The 12,491-nt window shown below is 31.1% G+C and overlaps 1 protein-coding gene across 2 annotated transcripts in view; it reads right to left on the reverse strand.

Moving 5' to 3' along the window:
* Positions 1 to 2,446: 2,446 nt before the first annotated feature.
* The window catches only part of Spag16 (sperm associated antigen 16), a 719,050-nt gene continuing 709,005 nt past the window's right edge, over positions 2,447 to 12,491 (reverse strand). For both annotated transcript variants that reach the window (XM_058585177.1, XM_046462926.2), the window contains one exon: positions 2,447 to 2,608. In XM_058585177.1, the coding sequence (XP_058441160.1) occupies positions 2,462 to 2,608 (147 nt within the window). In that variant the 3' untranslated portion in view covers positions 2,447 to 2,461. The remainder of the gene's footprint in view (positions 2,609 to 12,491) is intronic.

Consider the following 12,491-nt stretch of genomic DNA (forward strand, 5'->3'; position numbering starts at 1 on the left):
AGAATTAAAACTAATTATCTCATGTTCCTTGAAGAAGTGGTCAAAAGGATGGGAAGGTCAGGTTGTAATTTTATTCCCTTAGACCAACAAAGCATTTTCATTAGCAAGGGCTCTAGCTTATACTCTTTGTCTTTTGTTCCTTATTGTTCCACCCTTGATCTTCTGCACTTTCCATAATATTATCATATTACCAGGAATGCAATAGTCATGGAGAGAAAAAATACATTCATTGTACCAAGAATTTTAACATTGTATTGACAGAAGATGGATACTGATATTTATTTAAAATCATGATTGTCTGACTATACAATGAACTTTCCAGCTGGATAACAAGGTCAGTAAAAAGCCAGTGACAATATATTTAATAATGACAATAAAATAGACAGCTATTTTAGTAGCAAAGTATCTCAAAATAGCTTTTAACATTTATTATTAGAAAGATCAACCAAAAGTTTTAAAATTTCAGAGTTCAGTTTCAAAGGTATGAATAGTTAAGTGCTTGCTCAAGATAATAAGAAAGGATTTAGGGATGTGAGATGCTTATGAGAACCAAATTAAATTTAGAGCTATGATGTTGGTGTAGATTTCCATGTCAGAAAATATAAATTATATATTAATAACCTTTCACAGTATAAAGTAAAGTTATTATAGTTAGGATCTCTTATTTTGTACAGTGTTTTCTTTTTGAATTCTGGCAGACCATAAATGTCCTAATGTCAAGAATGTTTCTAAAACTTTTTTAAAGGAGCTCTGTTAGTCATTTTTTTTTTTTTTGTTACTGTGACAAAAATTCCAAATAAGAACAACTTAGGAAAGGAAAAACTTATTTTGATTCATGGTTTCAGAAGTTCAGTCCATGATTAGCTGATTGCATTGCTCTGGGCCCAAAGTCAAACAGTCATCATGCAGAAGGGTATGGCAGAGGCAGGTTATCTGCCCATGGCAGTGAGAAGCAGAGAGGAGCCAGGGGAACAAGATGAAACACCCTGAGACCTACTTCCTCCAGCCATGCCCAGTTACCAATCCTTTTAAATTATTAATTCATCCAATATGTCAATTCAATGATTAGGTTACATATCTCATAATTCTGTCATTTTAGCCATGAACATTTCTGTCACAGAAGCTTGTTGGGGAACACTTTATGCCCAAGAATAACAGGAGCCATTGTTGTTAGGGTGGCTTTATACTGATTTACAATGAGAACATAGCTTCAATTTTTTTAAAATATATTTTTTTTAGTTGTAGATGGACACAAGATGTTTATTTTGTTTATTTATTTTTATGTGGTGCTGAGGATCGAACCCAGTACCCTCACACATGCAAGGCAAGCCCTCTACCACTGAGCCACAACCTCAGGCACATAGCGTCAATTTTAAGAAAAAAAAACTTACCATTTTCTAAATTTCAGATGTATGATGACAGTATCATGAAAATAGTCCCAAGAGACATACAGCAATTACCTTATAACTAGAATTATACTTTTGTGGTTGTTGCTTTATTTTATTTATTTACTTTTATGTGGTCCTGAGGATTGAACTCAGTGCTTCACACATGCTAGGTAAGCGCTCTACCACTGAGCCACAACTCAGCCCAACATAGAATACTTTTCAAAATAAAATTATTTCCTCCATATAAATTCTTTTTTACTTTTCCAAAATTGAAGTTTTTGCCGTCTCTAAAATTTTGATCTACCATGAATAACTACATACATGAAAAAAGTACCTCATGAGTACCTCTCACTCCATAAATTTGTAAGTAGTTAGCATTGGTAATTTATATATCAGATAAAACAAAGTTATCTTGAAGAATTTAAAAAATTCTGAACACTTTAAGTTTAAAACTTATATCTCCCTACCAAAGGATATTCTTTATTTAGCAAAAGCTTTCATTAAAGATACAGATGCAATTGTATTATCTGATTGATAATGTTTATATCAGTGCAGAAAAGTGTTTCACATAATCATACAACAATGTTACAGAACGCTAAGCACATAATTGCAATAATCAGATAAATATACTTTTCAAATTAAATGTAAAATCTGGACAACATGTAGCAATTCATTAAATTTTATGACTAAAATATTAAAAATGTTTCAAGTTTATTTTTACCAAACTTTTGTTCTTCTCTATTCTCAGTTATTTTTGCTTCAGAAAACCTCATTTGCTTACCTTGGATGGTGATTCCACAGGATGTGGGCTCTGTGGTCATATGTGACAGCAAACCTGTGTCATCTATATTAACACACACATTTCACATCCTGCTTCTTTCTTTAACTATATGATTAATATAATTCTACATAATATAATATTTGATATGTAACTTGGATCAAATGTAATATATTGTAACACATTTTAATATAATGTTAAGAACAAAGTTACACATGGAGAAATACAAGAAAATTTAAGGGGAAGCAAAATAGTTTCAGAACAAATACTAACATTTTCAGTTTGGTTACAAAAGTTAAAGCAAAACTATCCTACCTGATGAATCGAAGTTCACCTCATTGCCAGCACTTGGTCCAACATCAATGGATACAATTGGTAAGAGTTTCCGAAAGTCCCACAGTTTTATAACCCCGCAAGCATCACAGGATGCTATCATGTGACCCTTCAAAATATAAAATAAACAAAAAAAATGTACATACATAGAGAAAATATCTATAAATATATATAGTAGACCACAGACAAGACATGAAACTCTATACTAAATTTTAGAAGATAATATTTTTCAGGAAGGCCTCATCATTATTTTAATTATATGAGAAAAAGTAAAAAAATATACATACACTTGTGTAATTTGTCTACATATTATATATACATAAATATATGCACACGATCATGTATCATACAAACAATATATGTGAAAAATAAAAACTACATACATGAAAAATTACCTCATAAGTACATCTCACTCCATATATTTATAAGTAGTTAGCATTGGTAATTTATATATTAGATAAGATTAAAACAGAGGTTGGAAGGGAAATGGACACCGTGTGCCACAGTTGATGACAGGATGACTAAAGCCAGGTGAAATTGACTATAATTAAACTGTGCCCATTGTGGTCTGTTAGACAAAATTCACAGTAGAGATATTTGTGCTTGTTTGGACAACATATGGTAGAATAAGAAAGGAGGTACTTGAATAAAGGGAGAGAAAACAGAAGGAAGAGTGGATGGATTGAAGTGTAATGGAAGTGAGGAAGGGTATTTTCCAGTGTAGTGGAAGCAACTGAGGCTCAATGTTTTGGGGCTCGGGGCTGTCTATGCTTTTCCTGCTCCCTGTCAGGAGGTATTCATTAAGCATCCACCTCTTATCAGTAGCCAGGCAAACATTGATGAGTAAGAGGGATTTTGCTCTCCAGCACCTCATAATCTACATCAGTCAACATTCCATCATTAATTTCCTTGCTCATTCACAAATGGAATGAGTATCACCTATATCAGAATCATCACTAATGTTTACCATAAGTCAATACTCTGTTTTCAATTTGATTTACAGTTTCCCTTTAAAACTCCAGCTTAATTTTTTAACTGTCATGTCAAAGAATGTCCTCTCATTTTCTTTCTCAATTTTTAAAAATGTAAAAAACTATTAACTTTTTATCATACAATTATTGTTATTATTGCTTTGATCTAGCTCACTTTTTTCTCATTCCATTCCCGAATTCTTTCTATAAAAATTGCACATCCTGTATTTCAGTTCAAGTGGACATTTTGTTTTTCCCTAAACATCCAGCAATGCAATGAATGCCATTAGTTTTAAAATTCTATAACTGCTGTCACCAGCAAAGTAATACAAACGGCCTTGTCCCCAATCTAATAAATGAGATGCTTAATCTTTTTTATGACTTAAAAGGAACATAGAGAACTTGGAATGTTTTCAAATATGTAAACATGTATTGTAAGAATTGTGAGGAATCAGTGAATTTCATTTCAGAAAATAAAAGAATAGGTCTCTGTATTAGCAGGGAATATTAATGTTATAAATTAGAAAAAAAACTTTTCCAAATATAAAGGCTTTCAATCATCTTTAGAAGTTACAAAATGGAAACACTGTTCAATTTCGAGGACAGAGTAGATAAGTTTTAATCAGAACTTAATTTGGATGCACCTTTTACCAAAGACAAGTTATTGACTCAATGTGCTTAACTTGTCTAGCCATCTCTGAATTAGGGATCATCCTAAAGTATCCTTTATTCCATTGAATATTAAAATTTGAGGAGTACAAGAAAAATAAAAAAAATAGTTTCATCATGTTAAGTGAAAATAAATACTAAAATAGTTTAAATATTTTTGTGTTTAATAATGAAACTTTGACTGCTTCCTAATGATCAGTTGAATTGTTCAATAATATTAAAGTAACTCAATATTTATTAAATGCTTTTAATAAATCAAGCACTATGCTAAATGCTCATTAATAAGAGTAGATACTAATTTAAAAATTCTTTTGAACAACTAATAACATATTAGTCAGAATTTTCCATTGCCATGACAAAATATGCATTATGTAAAATGAATATAATAGTGCACATTTTGTATATGATAACTTACTGAGTGATAGACATCAGTTTGTATTTAGATACAATAACTGAAGGATATTTAGTAATGAAAAAACATGGTTATACTAAGCAGGTGGAGCAGAGAAATGGCCTATAGCAGGCTTTGGAGCATTATACAGTTCAACAAAAAATGTTTGTTGAGCTGATGAATTACTCAATGCTTCCTCAAAACTTAAACCTAAACATTTTATTTAGTCTGAGTCCCCCAATAACAGTCTTGGGGTAAATGTCAATTCTAACCCTGATGGTTCTGAATCACTTACAAAAAAGAAAATGCTGAAAGGGGTAGAGAATACAGAACCCCAAACTTGGAATATCCTCAAGACCCTGTATCCCTCCATCTCCCATTTCAGGCAATTTGGAGGGTCATCTGCCAACCTCCCTCCCTGGGATAAAACAAGAAACTGAAATAGTGCTAATCCGAACTGCATGGTGTGAGTCTGGAGGAACCTGGAGGTGGAGAGATGTGGGAAAGGGATTAGTTGATGGACTGGGAGAAAATCATTGTATTTAGAACATATGTAAGAAAGCAGAGAGAGCTACAGTGAGGTGCTTACCCTAGACTAAGAAAGATTTTAAAGAAAATGTTTTTTAAAGATAGGCGGGACTGCATGATGATTTTAAAGAGAGTGAAGATTCAAGAGCTTTGGGAGCCTCTCTAAAATGTAGTTCTGGTTGTTACTGGTACTGGCACTCATGCTGAGGAGGGGAAGGTCCTAAGGGTGGCTGAGTAGACAACTCTCAAAGAAGTCCAAGTTCAGGTCTGTGGCTGTTTACAACGCTTGACTCCCCAGCACCCAGCATAGTTCCTGTTTCATGTTAGCCCTCAATTTTGAATAAAAAAACGGAATGGGAATAAGGAAATAGAGAGTTATCAATGTTGATTGTATATAATTCGAAGCATTTTGTTCAAAAATATGGAAATGTTAAATGAGCTGAAACTCAGAAAAAAAAAATTTAACAAAAGACTCTAAGGAGATAAACAATGCAAATGAAACTTAGCAAAGTGAAGAAAGGTTAAAGATGTTGCCACCCGGACTGCCCCTGTTAAGCCTCCCATCACCAAAACAGATGCTATAATGGGAAAAGTCACACAGACATGAAGTTACCTAAAGAGTAGAAGAACACAGACCAAACTGGCTTCACCTAGGCTGAAGAAATATATTATAGGAAAATTTAACTATACATAGCAAGGATCACGAGTGTGTTCATCTCTTAAAACTTTTACAATTACTTCTGAAACTTAAATCGAATTTATAATAAAAATTAACACAGTACTATTTCTAAATAAAAATGAACATAAGTGAAATTTATAATGACAATATAACATAGAAGAAATAAGCCTAATGCTACTATGGATTCAGAAAACTTCTTTTATGCAAACCTGATACCAACTGCTGCCAGGAGACAGGTGAACTGAACTTCTATCTCTCTGCACAGAGGTTTCTAGCATATTTATATATTGTAAAACAAAGAAAGCAAAGGAGAAGAATGGAATGGTAATGGGGTAATTTATAATTTAAGTGGATTATAATTAAAATTTCAGTAAATAATAATTAAAAGGCCATTTTAACAAACCAATAGTATTCTTAATATAGAACATGTTATGGTTTTATATAATTTTTAAAGCAGATTTTACAAAGTTGGATATTAACATAAGATTTGGGGTTAAGGGTCTATTTTTTCAGAGAGGTTAAGAAATGTCATATATTCATATAATCTTCTAAAAGCATTGAATTACATGTTTGGAAGTTATAAAGAGGTTATCAAATGAAAAATACAGGTGCAATTTAATTATTATTTGAAACTTCATCCTGATGAGTCAGTTATGTCAGCTAAGTATTTTCTTGATTCAACTCACTAGATTATACACACACACACACACACACATTCATGTTTTATATGTGTGTGTGTATAGAATATGCATATTCCTTATGTAACTTTATGCCTTTCTTTTTACCCATCTTCTTTTGGAAAGACAACTTATAGAACATCTAAATAAATAAAATATTTTTAGAACTCTCATATTGCTTCCTTTCTGCAAAAGTTCTTCAAGGTTAAACAGCAGGATAAATGTGTATAAAATGTTCTTTTCTCAAAGAGTTTTACCGTTCATGAGGGAAAAAAAAATAAATGAATGACCATGTATCAACTATGCACCTAAGAATGGTATAAGCTCTATAAGTTCCAAATATATATATATTTGGAAGCAGACCTGTAAGATAACAGAGACTAAAAGCTTTTTGTCAGATGGGAGATAAAAGCCAACTCACTATTAAAATCATGGGCAGTGGAAAGTTTCCTGACAAAATGGTACTGACTGAGGTTGTTGGCTGATGCTGTTTGAAGCTCCATTTTCATGAAGCTATATGTTTAAAGAGTCTGGCGGTAATATGCAGTCTCACAACTGGACCTAAATGAGGTTATATACTCAGATCTGGATCTGTGGATTCAATATCAGAGAGATTTTCTGAATCATAAGTGGAAAACCTGTCCTAGGAGATCCTGGGGTTACTGGCATGGGAGACCTGGAGACCCGGGACAGAGGAAATTGCTTCAGTGCTGATCATTATGAAAGGGTAAGTACAAATAGAGAGCAAAATGGAGAGAAGGGAGAAAAAGAAAGTCAGTTCTTTTAATCGCTGAAAAGAAACTAACACTTCTGTAACAGGTAAAGAGATTTAAAGCTAGCAAACAGACAAAAATTGAAAGATGAAATTAATCTGGGAAGATTAAAATTATGAAAGACTGAAAAATATTTATAAATTAGCATAAGAGTCTCAAGGATTTTAATGAGGAGCTAATTCTCATCCAAGAAATGGAAATTTAACAAAAATAGTCTAAAATGACTTCAGAAAAACCAACAGAAATGGAAAGTCAGTCATTGAAGGAAAACATTTCAATTGATAGGATGTCCTCTAATCTGAAGAAGATGAAAATAGAGTTAATGAACTCAGATTATAATCTGGCAGATTCTACTGCTTTGGGACATGGATATAAAAAGATGAAAGCATGTAACCATTAAGAGAGTTGAGAGTAAAGGTGGAGTTGAGTTTGAATATTTGTCTAAAAAGCATAGCAAAAACTGGTAATGGAGAGAGAAGCAGAGAGCAGTATTTGAAGGCATAATAACTGAGACTTTTCTAGAATTCAAGAAAGATATAACATAATTGTCCCTCATTACTCATGGTGCATTAGTTCCAGGGTCCCCTACAGATGCAAAATCAGCAGATGTTCAAGGCCTTTGTATAAAATGGCATATTTTTTTTTGTTACAACCTTTTTATATCCCCTCATATACTTTATCTCTAGATTATTCATAATACTTAATATAAAATATAACTGCTATGTAAATAATTGTTAGGTTGTATTATTTAGGGAGTAATAACCAGAAAAAAAAATGTCTATACTATTAAGTGGAAGGACAAATTTTTCCTCAAATCTTTTTTTATTTGTTGTTGGCTGAATCCATGGATGTGGAATGCAGAGGTACACAGGGTCAACTTTATTAAGAATAAAAGTACACTCCGAATATTGACCTTGAGGCATAAAAATAAACCCCACATATACATTTTAGTGAAAAATCTGATTATTATGAAGAAAAATCTACCCATGAGTAAAAGATGACAGATTATCCATAAAATAAAGGCATTTTGATTTATAACCAAAAAATAGATGTTAGAACCCATGAAATAATGTTCACATTGTATGGGAAAATAAAACAACCTAAAGTTGTATGCTTAGCTAAGAATCACAGGGTTTATGCATTTTCAAACCCTTAAAACCTAAAATGTTTAAATATTCATACCTCATGGAAAGAATGTTAATGTTTGTATTTAACCTCAAAGGGAGAAATATCCTAAAGATAGCATATGTAAGAAGACACAATGAGGAACACAAATAATGAAACTCCAAAATTTTTTAAAATCAAAGTTAGTTAATTATTGACTATAAGAGAGAAAATTCTCATTGTAAACCCTCTTAACTTTATTTTTAAACAAAGTTGGGAAATAAAAAGAAGAAAAAAAAGAAGATAAACAGAAAACACAATAGAATTGTAATAGTAATAGCTGTTAGTATATAATAAAATGCATATGTGCACAAATGGAATATATTAACAATTAAAAGCAAGAAAATCAACTGGTTTAAAAAATAAAACTATGTGCAATTTATGGGAAAAACATTAAAACAAGCAACAACAGTAGCAAAATCACAATACTCAGAGTAAAAATAAAGAAATTAAATTATTAAATATATATTTAATAGGAAGCTGGTAGATAATATCAGTACCCGAAAAGATAAAATTTAAATAAAAAATAGTAACTAGAGCTAATAAAAGAAACTTTTATTACTATCTTTTGATAGTAATAAAAGAAACACTGTCAATAAGATGTAACTGATACATTTTTATAACTACAAATAAAGTTTCAAAATATAAAGGTAACCGTAACTATAAATAAAAATTACAATTTTTCCAAAAAAGGGAGAAAGATTATTGCATCAAAATAATGTCACCCCCCCAAAAATCAAATCAAATAAAAAACAAGGCTATATAAGATTCAAAAATAAGAAACTAAAAACTTGATCTAAAATAAAAACCAGTGTTTTAAATATGTTAAAAAGTACAGACCACAAAATAATTCTCAAGGAATAGGAAAGAAGAAATGTTATAAGGGCTACAGTTTCATATAATGATTCAATTAAACAATGAAAGATGAAAGAGAAAATCACAATGTAAATTATATGTTTAGAATTAATCAAAATGAATGAATTCATATTATCTTTGTTGAATGAAGCTGAGCCATCATTAAAAAATTTATGATTCTATATGCATTTTAAGAATATAAATTTATAATAAATATATAAAATATTCAATTGAAGACATTTGAATAAAGAGAAAAATGTAGCAAGAACTAATTAACTGCTATAGAAATTTATGAAGAAACCAAATTAAAATAAGTTGATAAAAATAATAAAGAAAAGGTGAGCAAAAGAATAGTTGGTCTTTGAAAATAATATATTGATAGACAAATTGAAGGGTTTTGTCAAAAGGAGATACAGAAATTTTTATAAAGAAAAAATAAATAATTAAGCAACAAACTAACAGCAACAAACTTTGGAAAGATTATCATAAATAGAACAAGAGAAAAAAAACTCAAGAAGAAAAGCACTAAGCCAATAGAAAAATTGCTCTTTAAATAAGAACTAGACAAAAGAAGGACTAACACATGAGACTCTTTTTAATAGACCCTAGTAATATAACAGTCTTCTGCTTTATTTACTGGAAATATGTTCAAACCCCCAGTGGAAGCCTAAAATCTCAGAGAATTGAACCCTAAGGTACTATGATTTTACCTATCTATACATATCTATGATAAAGTTTAATTTATTAGTCACAGTAAGAGATTAACAAAAACAACAAAATATAATAATTGTAACAACTTCCTCATATTTCTCAAATTAATGTTGAGAAACATAAGCTCTTCTGATTAAATGCATAATTTAAATCTACAACCATAATATTATTCTAATGTTCAGGTAGAGAACAATGAATAAACTGATCAGATAACAATCTTAGATAGAAAGTATGGTGGTATTTTTGTTTTGACTTCAGCTTAATACCAGTAGCAGCAGTCACCTGCCCCATCTGCAGCTTAGCTTTGTGAGCCAATGAAGACCTTAATTTTGCTTAAACTAGTTTTTAAGTTTGGAGTTTCAATTAAAACATGTCCTATTTTTTCTATCAAATTAGAATTTTTTAATGATAACATTGCTATTGTTAAGGGTACAAAACAAGCCCACTTATATCCCTTGTGGGTACACTAATTAATAGTTTAACAGTTTTTACTGCAATGAAATATTCTCAATGCTATTTGTAGTATTAATTCATTATGTGCAAAACATTATTCAGACGAAGAAAAATGGCTAAAAAGGTAACACAAATTTCCTAAAATTACTTGGATAAAATGATTTCGAGTGAGAATTTGACTGCATGTTTGGTTGACTTCAGAGTCAAAGATTTTATCCACTGTAATTCAATTTGTTTCTGGAAATTAATACAACATATCACAAATGTTAAAAATATTAAAGATATGCCCTCACTAGAATACATTTAAGTGGTAAATAATTCATAAATGTTTGCCATATATAAATATTCTTTATGCATTTTTTTTGTACTGGGGATTGAACTCAGGGGCATTTGACCACTGAGACACATCCCCAGCCCTATTTTGTATTTTATTTAGAGTCTCACTGAGTAGCTCAGCACCTCGGTTTTTCTGAAGCTGACTTTGAACTCATGATCCTCCTGCCTTAACCTTCCAAGCCACTGGGATTACAGGTGTGCACCACCGCGCCTGGCTCATTTTTTTAAGGTAGGTAAAATATAAGAAGATAATTATCAATATATAATATATATATACACACACATATATATAAAATAATAATATGTAACTATAAAATTAACCTACTATTTCAATTTTTATTATGGCATTGCCAAAGGTTACTAATGGCAGGGGAAAACAAATATGTAGATCAATTTAAAAAGCAGCAAAAAAATATTATCTATATGATACAAAAATATAAAGCATATATTGAAAACAAGATGCAAGAATTAAATCTGAATTGATATGTTTAGGTAGTAGGATGATTAATTTTAACTTTATTTGTTCTTTTTGAATTAAAAAATCAGAATGTTTGGATTTGGCATATAATAATTTTTATAATCATAAGATATTTTTAACATATAGCTAATGAAATCAGAACATCATACAGAATACCTGCCAAGTGACATCATTTTCATTTCCTAAGGTTCTCCTCTGTAAAATGGACAAGAACGAGGGGTCATCAAGCAAATGGCAGACACATTAGGCCCTAGAAAACATCAGCTGCTTCAATATGTGAAGGTAATGACCTGCAACTTGGTATTAAGGTATAACTATAATAAAATGTTTAGGCTCATTAGGAGGAAAATTAGTATTTCAAACATTTTTAGTACTGATACATTAGCATGTCTCTTAGGACAGGCCTATGCAGCATTAAGCAATAGCTCATTGCACCATTTCCCTGATACTGATGACACAAATAAGGCAAAGAAATTGTGGAATTAAAATGGAAAGGGAAGGTAAAGTTTGGTAATGTTCAAGGAGTTCAAGGATAAAGAAGAAGGAAATACATAAAGCTCTGGAAAGAAGAGGATAAAATCGCTGTTTCAGATATACTTCTTTCCTATCAATCTATTAGGCATTACTAAATGTTGTATCACTAATCATGCCCCCTGGATATAGGGTTTGGAAATCTCAAAATAATGACCTAGCAGCTGAAGTACATAACGTAGAAACTATATATTCACATGATTTACTTTATGCAAATTAAAAGTGATATATGTGTTATTTAATTCTTCATCTCTGTTATTAGATGCTTATACTACCCCATTTTATAAATGAGAAAATCAAGGCTTAAAATGTTATACAACTTTCTCCAAATCATTTACTTCATGAAACTGACTCAGGATTTAATCACTGGCAATCTGACTTAAATGCCCAAGCTTTTGCTTTCTTAATAAGGAACATATTCTGCATGCCTTGATGTACATGCTAGGGGAATGAGAGTTAATGAAGTGTCATTTAAGTGCCTAAAAGGCATTCTCTTTAAGGTAGAACATGCCAAAATAGCTAATCCAATTTAGAGAATATCAACAAGTGTGAATTAACAAAGAATAAATTGAGCAAACTGGTATTTAACTTTATAAGGCAAAAAAGTGACAAGAATTTGAAAATATGTACATAAAGGAACAAGCAATTTTTGAGTTCTATTGTGTCCCTCTCTTGGGACCAGGAGGAAGAGCTCTAATAGATATAGACCCTCAATAACCTTATGGTAATCCGTAGAGAGAGAAATAATCTGGCAACTACAATGTAAGTAAGAATTA

The sequence above is a fragment of the Marmota monax genome, unplaced genomic scaffold, assembly GCF_021218885.2.
Source record: "Marmota monax isolate L192 unplaced genomic scaffold, Marmota_monax_Labrador192_F-V1.1 WCK01_AAM20220418_F8-fsc00136, whole genome shotgun sequence".
Taxonomy (NCBI): domain Eukaryota; kingdom Metazoa; phylum Chordata; class Mammalia; order Rodentia; family Sciuridae; genus Marmota; species Marmota monax.